This window comes from Pan troglodytes, chromosome 3 (genome assembly GCF_028858775.2).
Source record: "Pan troglodytes isolate AG18354 chromosome 3, NHGRI_mPanTro3-v2.0_pri, whole genome shotgun sequence".
Lineage (NCBI taxonomy): Eukaryota > Metazoa > Chordata > Mammalia > Primates > Hominidae > Pan > Pan troglodytes.
Genome location: NC_072401.2, coordinates 42,013,623 through 42,034,707, shown reverse-complemented (window position 1 = coordinate 42,034,707; position 21,085 = coordinate 42,013,623). Strand labels below are relative to the sequence as shown.

The following is a 21,085-nucleotide window of genomic DNA, read 5'->3' as shown; positions in this document are numbered from 1 at the left end:
CCTAATGCTCTCCTTCCCCTTGCCCCCGACCCCTTGAGAGGCCCCAGTGTGTGTTGTTCCCTCCTTGTGTTCATGTGTTCTCATTGTTCAGCTCCCACTTATAAGTGAGGACATGTGGTGTTTGGTTTTCTGTTCCCACGTTAGTTTGCTGAGGATTATGGCTTCTAGCTTCATCCATGTCCCTGCAAAGGACATGATCTCATTCCTTTTTTATGGCTGTATAGTATTCCATGGTGTATATGCACCACATTTTCTTTATCCAGAATACTCTTTTGATACACAAAACAAGATAATCCTTGAGACTAGAGTAGACTCTTGAGTCTAGAGAACCAGGGAGATCAGAATTCACGAGAGTTCCTTCACCACCTTTCTGAAATGCATTCTATTGTTTACTTCGTCTATTAGGGTAGACTGTCTGATGGCACTTTTTCAGTACTAACCCACTGTTAGTTGCCCGTTCTCTCAAATTCAGATTAAGGTGGATATGTGTTTTATAAAATGAGCTGAGGCCCACCAGCCCCATGGAAATATTTGCCCATGGTGCAGTGCCTGAGATTTTTGCATATGAGGTTTGACACTTTCCCTCCTGAGTGCTGAGGGAAGGTGAGAGAAAGAAAGTTAAATATGGAAACTACTTTTCTTCAATATTCTGTCTCTTGACTGCAATACAAGTCTTATTTGGGGGTATTATTATTCCATCACTGAAACCTAAGTGCTTGCACCATATTCTTGACAGTGTTCCTGATGAAAGCACTACTTTCCACTGGAAATTTCTTAGGAGAATTAGATCTTGAATAAAGAGGTCTAGTGAGTTTCAGCCATGTTTACTCTCAGCCATAGCTCCCTGGCCCTTAACTCACCTGATCCTCCACTTCCTGCTGTCATAGTTCCAGATGCAAGTCCCAACTGATTTTATTTTATTATTATTCTTAAACTTTTATCTTTGGAGACAGAGTCGTGCTCTGTTGCCCAGGCTAGAGTGTGATTTCGGCTCACTGCAACCTCTGCCTTCCGGGTTCACGCGATTCTCCTGCCTCAGCCTCCTGAATAGCTGGGACTACAGGTGTGTGCCACCATGCCTGGCTAATTTTTTGTATACTTTAGTAGAGATGGGGTCTTGCCATGTTGCCTAGGCTGGTCTTGAACTCCTGAGCTCAGCCAATCCGCCCACCTTGGCCTCCCAAAGTGCTAGAATTACAGGTGTGAGCCACTGTGCCCAGCTCCAACTGATTTTGTTACCATTCTTGTGACTGGCCATCAAGAATTTTAAAAAGGTCTAACAATTAAACAAAAAACAAAACAAAATAAAACATGTCTGCATGTTGGTAAGGTATTTGTGTGATTTCCCAAAGGTATTAATTGTCCAGTCAATGTTTCTCAGAGTGTGTACTGTGAAACCTAAGTGCTAGAAGATGTTGAGAAGAGTCTGGAATAGAGCTTCTTAATGAAATATAGTTAGACAAAGACGTTAGTTCAACAAATTTAAACAGGCTCCTGCAGAATTGTGTAGGCCTTTGCTATGCTTTCTATATCTCCAAGAAAAAGGACATGCAGTGCTTTTTACTCAGGTGTAACCATGGAATCTGTTTCTTGAAGAGCATTTCATACAACGCCCCTGAGGAACACACTTTGGAAAATGTTCATCCCTGTCCAACTACCATGTTTGCGTGAGTTTATGATCTGCCTGCCGTTCATCAGCCTTTGTTATCAGGTATCCCAGGATTCTATTCTATGACCAAAAAAAAAAAAAAAAACTAAAAAAAAAGGAAAAGCTTTGCCCTTTTCTTTTCAAGGAGTAATAGGATGGAATAAATACCCAAAAGCAAATTTTTCCAAGAATGTTAGGTCTAATTCAAAATCAAAAGCCTCTGATTCATCTTCATTGTTGTATTTCTGAGGGCAGAGGACATTTGCCATTAACCTCTAACTGGATCTTAAAGTCTCTTCTGCTATGTAAATACATTGAGGCCATAACAAACTTGGGAGTGGTAACACTGTGGTTTTAGACAACTGACGTCAGATTTTACTGAAGCATTTTTATGACTCACTCTTAAGATGAGGACAAATGCTACACACGTAAACTGCAAATGGAGATGAGGGTCTGGTATCAACTAGAAGTTCATGTTAAGACCTGTCTCTCCCCCATGGGAACAGAACTCTAATTATATATATTGAAAGGCAGCAGCTGAAAAGCTCACAGTCCACTCACAGAGCAGCAACATGGCCGTACAATAGCCAGGCTCTCCCAGGACTGAATACTCAAATGAATGTTCTCTTTATTCAAGCTTGGGCTACCATTTCATTGCAGAGTTTTGGTAATTCAACAAATTCTATGAAACTGTCTTATCTGGTATGGATGTAGAAGAAGGCTTTCCTTCTCTCTTTTGTAACGTTCTTATTTTTCCATATTATAAAAGCCATATAGATGGTCAGTGTGGAGAAAACACTCAGAAGTGTTCAGATAAAAATTTTTAAAAATCTATAATTACACTAATCAGAAATAACTGCTGTCAGTATCTTGGCATATCTAACTCAATATTTTCTTTTCAGGTTGGTACATATTTATTTTGCAGAGGTTCTGAGAATATTTGTAAATTCTTTGTGGCCCTAATGCTATAGGCTAGAATTTATTTCAGGGGCAGATTCCCTCTTCTCAGAAGAGTTACTCTGATAAGCATATCCAGTAATATTGATACAAGTTAAACAAGAGGTTTTTTTTCATACTGTAGCCCTGAATATTGGTAATGTAATTCCACAACCTCAACTTTTACTATATTGTTACTAGTCCTAATGCATGGTCATCCTAATAGAAACGGCTAATGTTTACCATATACACTAAAATATGTCCTATTTAAAATGCATGATCCTATTTAATCCTCACAATAACACTATATGGTATGTTTTACTATTATCCCCATTTTGCAGATGAGGAAACCAAGACACAGAGAAGATAAACAACTTGCCTGAAGTCACAAATGGTAAGTGGTGGAGCTGGGATGTGAACCTGGACATCCCAACTCCAGAGTCTGTGCTCCTTCTTTAGACAGAGATGTTAATTGAGGTGTTTAGTAAGGTAAAGGCTGTCTTTGCTGTGGGCTGGCTGTAAAAATCATAGTTATATTTGCTGGCTTTATTTGGATTCCTTTAGCATGTTTAAATACAAGGGTGCTCTCCTAGGGGTAGGGGTGGAGGAACGAGGGGAGGAGAGAGAGAATAAAAGGAAACTCTAGTTGGGAAAAGTGTGCCTCTCAACGTGGCAGCGGGCCAGAGGCCAGGAGCTAAGGAGGAAGGATGGACATGACTCCCTGTGAACACACAGGGCCAGTGGATTTTAAGAGCAATGATACATTAATTCCAATTTGATGTTTTCCTTTCTTGCCTTGTAATCTGGCTATGCTATCCTCAAGCCATATTTAAACTTATTAAACCATGAGAGGCCCCTGTTAGCTGGTCTCTGAAGAATAAAACAGTGATGGGTTGTTTCCATGTTTGGGGCTTCGCTGGACTGAAAAGAGGGGGAATTGCATATGGAAGGAATGATGAAACAGGCAAAAGTGACTGAAGAAGCAGCCTGGGGCAGCTACTGAGCAAGAACTGTGGGAAACAAAAACCAGGGCACTCTGAAGATCAGACATAATTGCAGAAAGGGCCAGATTTCTTGTAGTCCTGTAGAATGGAGCATGGATTTATGCCTGGATATTATGGGAAGGCATGGCCCTATAAATCTTGAAAACTGCAGATGCTTGGGTTACATATATAATACAAAACATGAGACATAGTTTATATATATATAATATATACACATATATATACATATATACACATATATATATACACATATATATAAAATAGATTTGACTTATAAAACTTGAATCACGTGCATAGTTTGATATTATGGCTTTTTATTTATTTACTTATTTTGAGACAGGGTGTTTCTCTGTCACCCAGGCTGGAGTGCAGTGGTACGACCACAGCTCACTGCAACCTCTGCCTCCCAGGTTCAGATGATCCTTCCACTTCAGCCTCCCGAGTAGCTGGGACTACAGGCTCATGCCACCACAACCAGCTAATTTTTCTAGTTTTAGTAGAGACGGGGATTTTGCCAGGTGGCCGAGGCTTGTCTTGAACTCCTGGGCTTAAGCGATCCTCCCACCTCAGCCTCCCAAAGTGCTGGGATTACAGATATGAGCCACTGTACCTGACCTCATGCCTTTTTTAACCATAGCATTTTATTGTGGGTACTTTAATAATTTAAAGTAAATGTTTTTGAAAATGGAATTTTTCAATGGCAGAATGTTATTATAAAGATATGCCATAATTTTCACAATGATTTCCCTATTGTTAGACATCTAGGATGTTTTCCAATTTTTTGCCTATGTAAATAACAATGAGACAAGGATATCTATTATCACCAATTACTGGATAGCTTAGCAATACAATATGACATGAAAAAAATGAGAACATAAAAAAAGACAAAGTAATCTTTTTTGTAGATGATGATGATTAACATAGAAAATTCAAGAGAAATGATAAACAATGTGTAGAACTAATAAAAGAGTCCAGCAAAGTTGCTGGGTCCATGATTAACATAAAGAAATCAGTAGTGTTCTTGTATATGAGCAATACTAATTAGAAAAGTATAGTCTATAAATTCAATGTTCATCAAAATCCCAAGGCATTTTAGAGTTTACAAGCTTATCCTAAAATGTGTATGAAAGAGTAAAGAGCCAAAAATAGCTAAGATAATTTTGAGAAAGGAAGTTTGCTGTTCTGGATAGCAAGACTTAATATAAAAATATAGTAATTAAAATAGTGTCATAATAGTGTAGACATATATGAATATATTAATGAAATGGAATAAATTCCCAGAAACAGACTCTTAGATATATGCAAATCAGTATCCCACAGGAGTGATATTACAAATCAACAGGGAAAGGATGGGTTTTTAAGGGGTTCTGGGAAAATCGACTATCCAAAGAGGAAAAACATTAGATCCCTACATCACTTGATAAAGATCCAAATGTCAAATTCAAAACTTTAAGAATTTTAAGAGTATGTAGCAGGATACCTTTATGCAAGCAATTGATAAAAGATTGGGATCTAGAATATTTACACAACCCCTATAAAGCTGTATGAATAATAAAGCCATTTGGTTGGGTGTGGTGGCTCCCAATATTTTGAGAGGATGAGGCAGGTGGATCACCTGAGGTCAGGAGTTGGAGACCAGCCTGGCCAACATGGTGAAACCCTCTCTCTACTAAAAATACAAAAAATGATCTGGCGTGGTGGTGCATGCCTGTAATCCCAGATACTGGGGAGGTTGAGGCAGGAGAATTGCTTGAATCCCAGAGGCGGAGGCTGCAGTAAGCTGAGATGGCACCACTGCACTCCAGCCTGGGTGACAGGGCAAGACCCTGTCTCAAATAATAATAATAATAATAATAATAATAAAAAGAAGAAGAAGAAGAAGAAGAAGAAGAAAGCCATTCGATAGGAAAATTGGCAAATGAAATGAACAGGTAATTAACAGAAGTGGAAATTGGTCCATTTGTGTGTCCAGAAGTCCAATAGAGATATGAAAATATGCCCATTTCAGCCTCACCATTAGCCAGGAGAACATAAATTTAAGCAATGCCTTCCATCAGAAAGGCAAAAAAATTTTAAGAAACCAGAGATACCAAGTTTTGAGTATGATGTGGGGAAATAGGATCTTCTATGCTTTGTTAAACTATTTGGAGCAATCACTTTGGAAAGCAGTTTGTCAATATTTAGTAGGGCTGAAGGTACTCATAACAAAACAAAACTTACGAATAAATGTGAAAACATAAAAAGGCAATGAAGTTGATAGCCCCTGTATATCCTCCTTGATAGGGATCCCCTTCCTCCTGCACCAAATCCTGGATTTTGTTTGTGTTAATCTTTTGTTTTGATTTGCTCTTTTATTGTTATATCAGGTAGTCCCAGAGACTATAATGCTTAGTTTTCTATTGTCTTTGAGCTTCATAGCAATGATGTTGTACTGTATGTAATTATGGGTGCCTTGCTATTTTAACCTTATATTTTCTGAGATTCACCTAAATATATGTGTATACTCTGCAGTTCACTCATTTTTCACTACTAAAATAGCATACCATAATATCCAAACGGTGCTGTGAAGGACTTTCTTGAACACGTCTCCCAGGGCACGTGGGTGAGAGTTTTCTTGAGCTTCTCTAGAGTTTAGGTTAAGGTATTTATGTTCTAGAAGTGAAATTGCTATGTCAAGGCATATGAGCTTCATCAGCTTCACTAGATAATACAGAATTGTCTACCAATACACATTCTTTTTTTTCTTTTTTTCCTTCTACTTTTAAGTCAGGGGAACATGTGCAGGATGTGCAGGTTTGTTACACAGGTAAATGTGTGCCATGGTGGTTTGCTGCACAGATCATCCCTTCACCTAGGTATTAAGCCCAGCATCTGTAAGCTGTTCTTCCTACTCTGCCTCTCCCCACAGGCCCCAGTATGTGGTATTCTCCTCCCTGTGTCTATGTGTTCTCATTGTTCAGCTTCCACTTATAAGTGAGAACATGCGGTGTTTGGTTTTCTGTTCCTGCGTTAGTTTGCTGAGGATAGCAGCTTCCAGCTCCATCCATGTCCCTGCAAAGGACATGATCTCATTCTTTTTATGGCTGCGTAGTATTCCATGGTGTGTATGTACCACATTTTCTTTATCCAGTCTATCACTGATGGGCATTTGGGTTGATTCCATGTCTTTGCTATTGTAGAAAGTGCTGCAGTGAACATATGTGTGCTTGTATCTTTATAATAGAATAATTAATATCCCTTTGGGTATATACCCAGTAATGGGATTGCTGGGTCAAATGGTATTTCTGCATCTAGATCTTTGAGGAATTGCCACACTGTCTTCCACAATGATTGAACTAGTTTACACTCCCACCAATAGTGTAAAACATTCCTTTTTCTCTGCAACCTTGGCATCATTTGTTTTTGACTTTTTAATAATCGCCATTCTGACGGGCATGATATAGTGTCTCATTGTTTTACCAATATACGTTCTTATCAGTAGTGTATGAGTTCCTATTGTTCCACATCCTCACTAACACTTGGTCTTATCAAAGCTTTAAATTTCTATCAGCTTGGCTTGTATAAAATGGTATCTCATAACAGCTTAAACTTATATTTCCTCCCTAAAAATATGGAATATATTTGTGTGTTTTGCTATTCATGTTTTCTATGAAATGCCCATCATGTCTTTTGTTGTTTTCTGTTGATCTGTTTGTATTTTTCTTATTGATATTCTGGAGTTATATATTTTGGATACTAATTGATTTATGTGCAACAAATCTCTTGGGTTGTAGCTTTTTAAAAACTTTCTTTTCACCATATAGAAGTTCTTAATTCTTAACAAAGTTAAATAATTTTCTGTTTTTGGGGAGATAGGAGGAGTCTTGTCTTACTGTTTTTGTTTGTTTGTTTTGTAGAGACAGGGGTTTCCTTTATTGTCCAGGCTGGTCTCGAACTCCTGGGCTCAAGTGATACTCCTGCTTCATGCCTCCCAAAGTGCTGGGATTATAGGTGTGAGCCACCAGGGCCAGCCATCAATCTTACTGTTGTTTTAATTTGCATTTCTATATCTCTAGTATGGTTGAAAATTTTTTGGTATTTATTGGCCATTATATTTCTCTGTGAGTCTATGTACATTTCCTATTGATTAGCAAAAAGCTTTCATAGTTTATGGCTATTAGCTCTTTGTTATATTTGTTGGAAATATTTTCCCCAGCTTTTTATTATTTTTAAAATTTGCCTTCAATTCTCTTTATTATGTATTTAAACATATTTAAGCCTATCTTTTCTTTTCCTGCACTTAACACGTTACTCTACCTGAATTAATTTTATTGTAAACAAATGATGTTAATCAACTATCCCTCCTCTGGTCATTGAAACACTATTATTATACACTAAAGTTTTTATGTTTATTTGGATTTGTATATCATATTCATTGCTGTGACAGTTACAATTAGTTTATCAATTAGTTTATCAATTCTTGCCCGAGATAGGTACTTTATTATCTTTACAGTAAATTTTACTGTTGGGCAAGGCAAATTCCAGTAAATTTTACTGTTGGGCAAGGCAAATTCCTTTGATTATTCCTTTTTTTTTTTTAAACACATCTCAGAAAAGGCATTCTCCAAGTCTAATCAATGATTCCATGTTTCCCAGAATGTTATCATATCAACAAGATGAAGTTTCTCGATTTTCAAGGTACTAGACAATCACAGATTTTCACGGATTCAGGAGGAAGTGTTCAATACTCCAGGGTCAGACGTTGGGTTAGTCATTAATTCCATAGCAAAGGAGCATGAGTGTAGTGCTTGAGAAAATGTTGGATAGATGCTCCCTATAGCTCTGTAGAGTCATCCTCAGCCAGCCAAGGTGTTTTCTAAGACCACAGGACCTGCTGAAATAATTCTCTATCTACCTGGTGAATAATAAAGAACACAAGCTATCACAGACAATGCCATTATTCCTGCTAAAAACTGAAAACACTTTCATTCATGGATCAATGGATCTATTTGAGTGAAATAATATTGTGATATGGGAACCAATGTGGGGTGCCATCAGAATCCTTTCTCCAGCGGGATGGTTAGAAAGAGACCCTCCCTTTGTTCAGGTCTGGGCTGAGTTTGAGTTTGAGGTTTGGCTATGAAGCAAAAGTTGAGTGGGACAATGTGTTATCTATTAGGCAGCGCTAGTTTTTCCTTGACTCTGGAAATAAGACTTTGGGAGGGAACAGGAGGTTTTGGAGATGGTATGTGTTAGGGAGAGGTCAGTGGGCTCCGGTCAGGGGTGTGGTTGGCACAGACAGACTCCTCAGCCTCTACTGCAGCAACCACCAAGGTGCCCAAAGCCTTGCCACAAAGGAAAGCTCCACTTTTCTTTCCAGAGTAAAAAAATCAAATCACAAGAGGAAAAAAACAAAAATACTGCTGTGGTTCGGATATTTGTCCCCTCCAAACCTTATGTTAAAATTTGTTCCTCAGTGTTGGAGGTGGGGCCTAACGGGAGGTGTTTAGGTCATGGGGGTGGATCCCTCATGAATAGATTAAAGCTCCTACTCAAGGGTGAGTGAGTTCTCGCTCTATCAGTTTCAATAAGAGCTGGTTGTTAGAGCCAGCCTGGCATCCCCACTCCCACCCACTCTTCTTGCTTCCTCTCTCACCATGTGATCTCTGCATGTGCCAGCTCCCCTTCACCTTCTGCTATGAGTGGAAGCCACCTGCAGCCCTCATCAGATGCAGATGCCCAATCTTGAACTTTTACAGACAGCAGAATCATTAGCCAATACTTTATTTATAAATTACCCAGTCTCAGGCATTCTTATAGCAACACAAAAGGGACTAAGACAAATAGTCCATTGAGTATTTGTTTATATGCGTAAATTTACTATAAAAAGAGTGTTCTAGTCTCTGTTTGGGTGCAGATGAAATCCTACCAAGGTCTAGCTATGGTCAAAGGTCCTCCTAGTTGGTCTGGAATAAGATCCCAGACACAGGCACCAGGAACAGTTGGATAGGAAATTATCCTGATCCACCCTGACTGGGGACAGAGGGTGAAATACACAATTATGTAAAATCTTATACTCATCCAGAATAAGCCACTTATCCCTCTCATACTTCAGTTTCTCACCTGTAAAATGAGGAGGCATACATCTATGTTCTCACATGCCAGAAATACTATTTGATAAGTAAAACAATACTTGCAAAAGCGCATTTGGTAAAATGATGCCAAACAAATTTAGGAAAAATTCTAGTCTGTCTATTTGCACACTTTTCTGTCCTTTTGAGTCACTCAGAAGCATGAACGTAACCATTAAGGGGAAGGGCACAGTTGGGCAAAACACTGAACACGGGCATTTGTGAAATAGTAATGTTTGATGACAATGCACAAATACTACTACCTGAAAGTGTTATGAATCATAACAATATCACCTGATGATTAATGGCTCTATTGGCTTCTTTCTCTGTGTGACCCAAGACACTCTGAAAAGCAAATATTTTGCATGGCCATTTCTTGATATATTTTTCAAATAAAATGATCCACAGCAGAGCAAATTAGTAGCAGTTGATAGAAAAGCAAAGAGGAGACTGAGCTATAGGTTGGAAACTAGTGGCCTCAGAACAAAATTGGACTTGCACATATATTTTGCTGAACCCCGCAATTTTGGATAGCACTGTTGGAAAATGTTTTAAACTGTCAATATTTAAAAACTGGAGATTTCACATAAAACAACTGATGAAGTCAAGTAGCTGCCTCTTTCTTTAGACAGAACTGTTCTTTTTTTTCCAGTTTGCCATACTCCACACTGCTCTCTATTGTCCTCTTCTAGTTCTCATTTACAATGCCTAACTGGTCATTTGGTTTGTAACCCCTCTAGTCATTTGAGTTGTAACCACTACCTTACATAATGCCAAAGAATGGGGAAAGGAGCCTTGATTTGGACTCTAAAAGGAGTCCTTCGATCTTGAAGAAAGTCCATGGAAAGAAAGCTAGTTCAACAACCTTGAGGCAAAATGTTTGTTTTTGAATAAAGATATTTTTCGTAGACCTCATATTAGAGTAACAGTCTTTGTTTTGAAATGCATCCTAGTTCAATAGGCTTTCATTTAAATAACAATGAAAATATTAAGTTCACCTGATAGCTACTAAAACTCTCTTATGAGAAGAATCCACTTTTCCATGCAAACAGCAGCAACTACTAACCGTCCACCAAACTTTGCAAAAAGAAGACAATGCGTGGTGGCAATTAGAATATCACATCTTGGCCGGGTGCGGTGGCTCACGCCTGTAATCCCAACACTTTGGGAGGCTGAGGCAGGTGGATCACTTGAGGTCAGGAGTTCGAGATCAGCCTGGCCAACATGATGAAACCTCATTTCTCCTAAAAATACAAAAAATTAGCTGGGCGTGGTGGCGGCCGGCTGTAATCCCAGCTACTCGGGAGGCTGAGGCAGGAGAATTGCTTGAACCTGGGAGGCGGAGGTTGCAGCGAGCTGAGATCACGCCACTGTACTCCAGCCTGGGCAACAAGAGCAAAACTTCATCAAAAAAAAAAAAAAAAAAAAGTATCACATGTTAAAACAATTGAAAATTTCAGGGGATTTGCTTAGTATTGCCACCACCTTCAAATTTGGAACAGAGTGCAAGGCAGAATACGTGTGTACTTCAGAGAGCCAACAGTGCAGGATGCTACTGATTCACAGCAGATTCCCTGGCTCCACACCTGAGGAAAAGGCCCTTAGTAAACACACCTTACATATATAATAAGTGGGGAACATTGGGGTAGTGCTGGGGAAAGTGGCAGAATACAGGGACTTCAAAAAGTTTGCCTTGGCTGGGTGCGGTAGCTCATGCCTGTAATCCCAGCACTTTTGAGAGATGGACGCGGGCGGACTGCTTGAGCCCAGGAGTTCAAGACCAGCCTGGGCAACATGGAGAAACCCGTCTCTAGTGAAAATACAAAAAACTAGCTGGGTGTGGTGGCACATGCCTGTAATCCCAGCTACTTGGGAAGCTGAAGTGGGAGAATCACCTGAGCCCAGGAGGTCGAGGCTGCAGTGAGCTGAGATTGCACCACTGCACTCCATTCTGGGCAACAGAGTGAGACCCTGTCTCAAAAAAAAAAAAAAAAGAAAAAAGAAAAAAAAAGTTTGCCTTGCTTTTTGTCTAGCCAGTGCTGCAAGCTGACCATCATTTGGTTGTTTCAGACGAGTTTCACTGGCATTTGCATGGCCTCTGCTGGTTATTATGTGTCTCATCTCCAGGAGCTTAAACCCTTCTACAGAAGGCAATTCCTCAGTGACCCCTAAACCAGCCAGTAAGTTTGGTTTGCCTTCAATAGTTGACCTCAACTATGCATCAATAGGTACATGCAAACATCCAGCACTGCCATCATCTGTCTATGTAACCCTGGACCAAAAGCTACAAGAGAAAGCTTGAGTCTCTCTTCCCCATGTAAGAAAACCAACTGCCACCCCTCCAAAAATAATTAATGGAATACAAAGTTGATTTGAGTATTTTATTTATAAATGTACATTTACTATAAAAGCTGTTGCATTTTAGACAACTTGTTGTTTTTATTTTTTACTGTTTCTCAGAGGCATTTTAGAATAAATACTTTAAATGAAAGTTAGTATAACCGATATAGAACACTGGCCCACCCAGAGCAGTAACATCTTTTGGACGGACTCACATATGAGGTGGATCATTTCAGTTTGTTAAATCTTACACTGTGTATAGATAACTATAATATGTATTGCATTAATCACACTACATAGAAAGGAAATGTCATGGAAGTTCGCTAGTGAAAAACAAAAAGTTACCCATTATTTTTATTAAAGAGTAGGGACTAGCTTTTGGAGTATGAGAAAAAAAATCAGATATACTTCCTCAGGAACAATAAATCACTCACTTGCCTCATCTGTTTTTTAAACAAACACATTTACATTATAGCTCAATGGAGCAGAGCATTTTTTTTTTCCTGGGATCTCAAAGATTATTTGAAAAGAAATAGATCATACTCATTATGCTGCATTGGAAAAAACAAGATCTAGTCTGCCTAAGCTGCCATGTAACAGACTCCAAATGAAATATAAATCAAATATAAATAGAAACAGTTGGCAATTAGAATTTAGAAAATGTTGGAGATTATTCTGTGCTGGTGACTAGTGTTCATTATGGGAAAGCACATTTTGCAGTTGGAGAATGGGGCTTTATTTTTCTTGACTCGATTCTAGCTTCAATACATGTACAATGAGCCTCACTAAGAAATATGTATAAATGGGTTTGTGAAACCAGAAGGGAATGTGCAATATTCATGTAATCCTTAAATAACGGATGGAGTTGCACATGTAAAAAGTATTCTATAAAAATTGGTTATGAATGACCATATTGTACATGTTTGTGCATTACTAGTGGTACTCTGCTAATATCATGCAAAGTGTAAACATCCACATTATCAAAATATTTAATAAAACATGCAGGTGGATAATCAAAATATTGGACTTGATCTGTACATTTTCAAAACAATTTTTCTTTTTAATTTTTTCTTTTTTTCTTTTTATTTTTTCCTGTAAAACAGCAAACACCTCCATGAGAAGTCTTGGAAACTTGGAAGTGACTTCATCTCTCTTCAATGTACTGCATCCATAATTTATCGCCATGTGCAACAGCTTTGCGTTTTCTAAGGCACAATTTTTAATGAAATGATGTGTAGATTTCAATCTAATAACAGCTCATCCAAATGACAAATATGGTCGAAATCCCTCCAGTGGCTGAGGAAATTTCTGCACCTATATGGAACCCACATGCAAAGAACCCATCTAGCATGTAATAAATAATCGCTAGCCATACTCAATAAGACACGGAAAAATTATTGCTTACATAACAGAAAAACATCTACTTGACCCCCTTTTATGACTACATCAATCTATTAGGAGTGTATCCATAGTCTACATTCACAAAATGTCATCTTGACTTATTTGCCATTGATTTAAGGCAGAATAAATAGTCCCCCTTTCCCCAGTCTTAACAACAAAAAACAAAAAACCAGCCTGGAGATCTACATTGTGATGCTTTTTAATAACTTGACTCCTTTCTTGGCCAGCTGAAACTCGTCGCACAGGGCAGAAAATAAACCAGCTCTCCACAAGAGTTCCTCTCTAAACTTCTCCATGGGCAAGGTCCGGAGTTCTTGATAGCAAAAAAAGTGATGGAGAATGGAGGAGAGTAGGTATTCATTGAAGTGGGCAGGGCATAATCTGTGCTGTAGGTTCTTGCTGATCACAGACCAGGGGCTGACCACATCATATACCACATAGATTCTATTAAGATGGACTTAACGCTTTTCTTTGGACACCTGTGCTTCAGGCCCTTAAGGAGAACTTGCCAGCAAGGGTGAGCAGTGCTCACATCTAATGATGAACTTATCTCGGTGCCTCATCTTCCGTATGCCTCATGTTAAGTCTTTTATTGAAGACTCCTAATCTAGTGCCTCGAGAGAAGCAGGCAACAGAGGCCTGATGTCTGACATTGACTCTTTGGAAGATTAAACTTCCTCACAGATTTTGATAATGACTTTGGAAATGATGACTGAAATATTTCCCTCTGCTTTCTTCCTACCTTTGGGCAACGTCCCGGAGTGTAAATCTAGCTGATATTGCAAGGTTTTGCTTTATTTGATGAACCAGCCTATATTAATGACATAACTTCCAAGGTACACAGAATCTAATACTAACGGTGCAATAATTTATTGGTATAATTTCTACCTCCAAAGGTAAGTAACACAAATGTTTCAGGATTACAGTATATATTATCAAACTAGTGTCTTTGCATTAAAAACAAATTATAGCTCAGAAATAGAGCTTGCTGTGATGTTTAGTTTCTGAAATGCATTAAATTTATCCTTCAGTCTTAGAAGACCGTGTGTCTCAAATTGGCATGTCTTGCACTTTCTGCAGCTCAATTCTGTAAACATAAAGTGTTTAATTCCTAGACATTCTAAAACAAAACAGGTTTATTGCATCATTTAGCTAATTCCCAAAGAAGAGAATAACACATTTTAAACCATAAGCCTGTTTGACCATGCTAAAACCTTTTTTGAGCTATTCAGGATCATTACAACCCCATATTCTTTTGTGTATACTGTGCAAATGCAAAAAAAAAAAAAAAAAAAAAAACAATAAACAGGAAAAACATAAACACTGTGCTACGAAAGAACAGATACCACCTTTCAGAAGAGCCTTTCAGAAATTAGGTAAATGCTGAGAAGCCCCTGAGCTTGGGATTTTGTTAAGCAGTTGCCAGGGGACACTCTCAGTAAAGAAATGGTGAGTGATCCGGAAGCTTGAAAGCCATGTCACAATGTTGTAGGCTGCCCGGCACCTGTGATTAAAACAAACAACAACAAACAAGAGTGGTTAGGCAACATTTCTCGCTTCAGACATTTTAAAACCTCCCTAATGAGCAACTGCCTTTACCAAAGTCTCCTCTTCCTGGGGACCAGAAACTTCTCCCATCCTGCTACTTGAAGTGTGGCCCCAGGACAAGTAGTACTGGCATCACCTGGAGTCTGTTTGAAATCCGGGCTCTTAAGCCGCATTCCAGACCCACTTAACGTGGTGCCCAGGTGATTCACATGCACTGTGAAGTTTGATCAAATGCTCTGGATTGCCCCTAAACCAAAGCATCTCCATCAAGTTTTCTACCTTGTCCTCTGGGGCAAATAAGCAAGAAAATAATCTCTTTTCTCTCAGTTTCCTTAGGTTTTGATTTCTCTAAGAATAAGTACATTGTAATATGAGGAATTTGACATATGATCTAGAAATTAGATTGCTAGATTCAGCAAGTATAAATACGCAATACCCAGTACAGTATAATTTCAGATAAACGACACAGAATTTTTCAGTATAAGCATATCCATATGATATGTGGGACATACTTATGTTAAATCCAGAGCATGCAATATTTGGGACATACACAGACTTTAAAAATGTATTGTTTATGTGAAATTCAACTTTAACTTGGTTTAAAAAAATTCCACTAGGTATCTTATATTTTATCTGGTAAACCTATCTAGAAAGGATTGTTTGGGTTCCATATTTTCTGCTGAAACCTTCACAGGATTTCTCCTTTTTAGGCACTACAGTTGTGATGAGGCAATTGCAACATTTGAAAAGACCCCAGGGAGTTTGCATTAAATGCGTTTCACAAGAGTGAATGATGGAACAGAACACCATGTACAAAGACACAGTCATCCAACACCCAAGCACAAATGGCACAAGTTAAACATGTGACGGCTTGATGTATGACAGGTAATTTGTTTTGCACGTCCATTTCCATTTACATATGAACTTAAAAACTGTTTACATTGCTTTTAGGAATTGCATTTTAATATGCTGGTATGCTATTTTTCCCTTCAAGAGAAAAATTTCATTTAAATGTGACTAGTTACTTGGAGAAAATAGGATTATATATTCAGGTTTTATTATTCCACAAAATGAAATTATTTTGTTTCACTTAGAATGCCTATGACGTAAACCACCCTTCACATCTATCCATCTTCACTCTTCTCAATTTAAATCAAATTTTAAAAAAGAAAGAAAAATGGTTTTTAGCCTTTTTTTTCCCATTCTGACTCTTTTATTGCATCTTGGATATATTTGACCAATACAAGCATATTTATACTTCTCAATTCAAATTATAATCCCCTCTACCTATTCATTCCTAAGGTATATTTATTTCTTAGGACATCAGCAAAGAATTAAACACTATTCTCAGATGTGCTGGTCATTCTCTCTGTCATGAGTCAACTTAATTGAAATTAGCCTAAAGATATTAATGTTATCTGGAAAAATGAACATGGGAGAAGAGTTAGGAAAATTTTGGAAAAAAATAATTGGAAAGAAGGTGACCATTATTACCCAATATTAAAACATATTATGAAGCTACAATAATTAAAAACATTCAGTAATGGAGAATAAATAGGTTAATAAAACATAATAAAATATCCAGAAATAGACCTAAATATATATGGGAACTTAGTTTATGAGAAAGCTGGCATTTCAAATTAGTGAGAAAAAGAGGGGTTATTCATTCAGTGATATTCATACAAGTGGCTAATTGGAAAAACATCAGGCCAGATATCTACCTCATTTTTTACCCCCAAATACAATCCTGCTTATGACATATTTACATGTGAAGGAGAAAAAAAAAAATTCTAGAAGAAATCTCAGCTAAATTTATTTATACACTTTAAATGAGAGTTTTCCTAAGAAACCTATAATCCAAAAAAGAAACATATATTTCTTTTATATGTATTAAATATATATATTTAATTACATAAAATGAAAATCTTTTGTATGAAAATAAATCACAGAGTGGGAAAACTAATAACCACAATATGCGGCAAATATAACAAATGGCAAATTTCTTTAATTTGCAAAGAACTCATACAAATCAGGTGCCAAATAGAAGAATGGGCAAAGGCTAGGGAAGCACTTTACAGAAAAGGAAATATAAATAGTGAGTAAACATATGAAAAGATGTTCAAACCCATAATTATGGAAATACAGATCAAAGCAATGAGATTTTTTTCCCCCACCAAGCAGAGTGGAAATTTTTAATGTTTGATGATATCCAGAGCTGATACAGGCTTGGAGGAAATAAAGGGGGTCTCTCATACATTTTGCAGGGAGAGTGCACTTTTCTGAATGATAATTAAGCAAGATGTCTGAAAATTTAAAAAGCACATGCCTTTTATGTCACCTGTGCTACTGCTCAGAATCTATCCTATGGAGATGCTCTGAAATATTCACCAAGATATATGCACAAGGATGTTCATTTAAAAATAATATTAAAAAATGGGAAACCACCAAAGTGTCCATTCATAGAGAATTAGTTTTAAATTATAAGTCCACACAATGGGATTGTATGCCGCTATTTAAAAGTCATTAAAAAGAAAAAGGAGATACAACATGTTATCTGGAAAAGTTACCAAGATACATCATTAAGTTCAAAATGACAGCAACAAAAACCAAGTACAGAACACCATGACTATATGATCATCACCTATGTGAAATAAAAACCAACACAAATCCAGGTAGATACACCATACTTATATGTATCTCTGTGTGTACATGTGTGCAAGTGTGTGCATACACATGTACAAACATATATTCTGCCCCTACCCCAAGAAATTATTGGAAGGTGATTACAATGGAGATCTGCTCTTTTAATGTGGTGTCTTTCTGAACAATTCAATTTTTCTAACATTATAGCATCTATAACTTTTATTTATTCATTGAATGTCTATAGAAGCAGAGAAAACAATGGGCCTTGTTTTCTATGGTAAATCCTGGTAAAACACTGCATTTCACATATAAAATAAAGAAAAAATCATTTTTGTGGCCTACCTCCAAATCACTTTCTTATTTTTCAGCTGATTACAGCAACTCCATGGTTTTGAAATTAAAAGCAGTTAATGCCCTTTATATTTGTATATTTAAGAGAAAAATTCCTGGTCTTGAATTAAAAAGCTAATTTCCAAAAGAAATGACAAAGAATCACCCAACCTCTCAATTTAAAAAAATCTAGATGAAAAGAGGTCACTGTCACCCAGAGGGGTTTCAGGTTGTTCTGTTGGCATCCTTCAAGCACTTTAAATTATTGAACAAACTCAGATCTACAGCACTTTTCAAATCTTTCTGAGCAGTCCTTCAACCTAACAGTGCCCTCTTCTGGTTCCATAAATTACATTCACTGTGGTTCACTGAGGTAGAGAAAAAGAATAATTTATAGAAGATGATAGGAAAATTCGCATTGAAATCTGGGAGAAAAGAGTTGTTTTCCTTGTTAGCATATAAAAGCAAAAGTCCAGTTTAAATAAAATGTATATAATTATTACCTATTATACATGTACTATATATGTTAATTTGTGTGTATATATTTATGATATATGGTATACTATTTATATATTTTAATATATAAAATATATAGTATAAAAACTAATATCATGCATGATCTAAATAGTCCAGTTTGATAGCAGCGGCTCTAAGTTGGAACTGTTTTGATCTCAAGTCAAATATTTATTATAAATCTAAACTACCTGGGTTTGATTAAATTTTTATTTCCCATTTTATTAATAGGCATATTTAACTGAATTTACTAAATCTATAGCTATAAAACAAATTACCTTCAATTTTTATTCTCAAAGTTTTCAGTCTTGCAGAGATTTGAGATCCATGTAAAAAGGCAGTAAAAACGTGACTTCACTTTGAGAAATAGTCATTCTTGAATTTCACACTCCCTATCTTCACTCCAATTTTTTAAAAGAGTTTCTGACTGATGAATCTGCACTAAAAGGTCTTCTGCTGTCTAGGTGACCCACCAGAAGGACTGTACTCATGATGGAGAATGAGGAAACATTCCGAGGCAAGCCACGGGCCATTTTCAGATTTTCTAAACAGCGGCTAGGCAACAGCACCCCCTGCTGCCCCGCAAACTAACATGCACCTTCCACAGTAGGAGGCCCGGATGCAAGACGGGAAAGCAGGCTTCTCACTTACTAAGGCAGCAAATAATCTGTTAAGCGCATATTGTTACTAAGATATTGTAGAGGTGGGAGGTGGGGAAGAATCCACAGAGAAGTGGAACCCTCATTGTTGTCTCTCAAGGAACTTTCCATTCAGTTGGGAACACATATGACGTAATGAAACTCCTGAATGTAGGGCGTGGAGACATTGATGAGTTGGTGCTCGATCTGATAAACAGTGGAGAGCCGCTCTCCACATTTAACCATCCCCAAATGGTGCCAGTCGTCTAAAGACATGCCTGAACAAGTGACAGTGTTTGACAGACCTTATATCTCCTTTCTATCACACCAAAATCTCTGTAGTGAGCTCAGGCAATGTTTTGACCTGCTGGTGTGCTGATGCACTTCAGGATAAAAAGAATTGGTCCACATTGTAGCAATAACTTCCAGGAAGAAACGAGTGGTAAATATCGTTTCTTTTTTAACCTAGATGTTAAGAAACCTTTCTCTCAGATTAGAGTGTCAACGGCTGGGGAAAAATATTTGAATTCCTAAATTGGGTCCTATGGAAGACATACGATTACACTCGGTCATCATGAGGCATTCTCCCCAGTACTTACTTCTGGATCGCATGTAGCAATCATTACAGTTCAGGAGACCATTTCGAATCCTAACATCCGTCCCGCTCACTGCATCTCCAAGCTGGCCTTTACAAATTCCACACTATAGGGTAAAAAGAACAGACATCATAAGATGCATAAGGAATTGTTTCTTTATAATGCTTAGTTACTGTTTATGTGAATAGCACAATAATCCCTTCTACAATCACCACATTTGTGGAGCATCTATTATGTGTAAGATGCTGCACCAGTGTCAACTTACAGCAAAAGCAAATATACAGTTAGCAATTTTAGCTTAATTCCTTGCATTTTACAGAGAAGGACACTGGTTCAGTGAGGTTTGTTGGCTTGTTCCTAGGTTGTGGAGCTGATAAGTGGTAGCAGGTTGACTCCAAAGCCTAGCGTCTTAACCTCTATCATACACCATTTCTCAATCAAAATGGAAGAACCATTTTAAACACATTAAACCCTAGTGGCTTTAAATAAACACATGGCCAACGAGTTATCAATTGAAATGTGTCCACCAATAATCTTTAAAGGCTTGCCAGCATTGTTGCTAAGTTCTACCAGATCAAAATTTCTAGGAAGTACCTGTTCCATTTTTTTATTTTATTTATTTTTTAAGACAGTGTCTCGCTCTGTAGGCCAGGCTGGAGTGCAGTGGCATGATCTCAGCTCACTGCAACCTCCACTTCCTGGGCTCAAGCAATTCTCCTGCCTCAGCCTCCTGAGTAGATGGGATTACAGGCGTGTGCCACCACGCCTGGCTATTTCTTTTTTTTTTGTATTTTTAGTAGAGATGGAGTTTCACCATGTTGGCCAGGCTGGTCTCGAACTTCTGACCTCAGGTTATCTGCCCACCTTGGCCTCCCAAAGTGCTGGGATTACAGGCATGAGCCACCATGCCCAGCCTGCTGTTCCATTTTATATTTCCACATTAAAAGCAGTGATATTCAGAGCAACAAATCCACTGGGAATTTCCACCAACACAGGCTGAGTGCAGAAAGAGACTGTAGGATATACTTGGATGTTTGTACCAGAAGGGTAGAAAGGCAGTGGAAGTTGGTGTGGGTGCCAGCCTCTTGCAGGGGGACCAGGATCTAGCCCCTAATTCATGCTCTAAGGTGACCTGGGACAGAGTGAGGCTTAATCCAAATTATGTCATAAGCTGCCTCTACATTGCAAGAGTGGGGAATAAATCCAAGAGGGGATGTACCTTAAAGCATCAGGCCAGCTCCAGGAAGTGAATGATTAGAGTGAATAAAGGCCTTGAGAGTTAAGAAGGCAAGTCTCCTGACCCTTGAGAATCTGCAAAGAGCCCTTACCACCTTGCTTATTTCTAGTCCTCATAAAGCTTCTGAGAACAGAATGCAGT

At 38.0% G+C, this 21,085-nt stretch overlaps 1 protein-coding gene across 36 annotated transcripts in view; it reads right to left on the bottom strand.

Annotated features, from left to right (window-relative positions):
* Nucleotides 1-12,065: 12,065 nt before the first annotated feature.
* LIMCH1 (LIM and calponin homology domains 1) overlaps nt 12,066-21,085 on the bottom strand; it is a 340,384-nt gene continuing 331,364 nt past the window's right edge. For all 36 annotated transcript variants that reach the window (XM_063808788.1, XM_009447566.5, XM_016951474.4 and 33 more), the window contains 2 exons: nt 19,711-19,813; nt 12,066-14,943 (listed from right to left, as the gene is read on the bottom strand). In XM_063808788.1, coding sequence (XP_063664858.1) covers nt 14,918-14,943; nt 19,711-19,813 — 129 coding nt within the window. In that variant the 3' untranslated portion in view covers nt 12,066-14,917. The remainder of the gene's footprint in view (nt 14,944-19,710; nt 19,814-21,085) is intronic.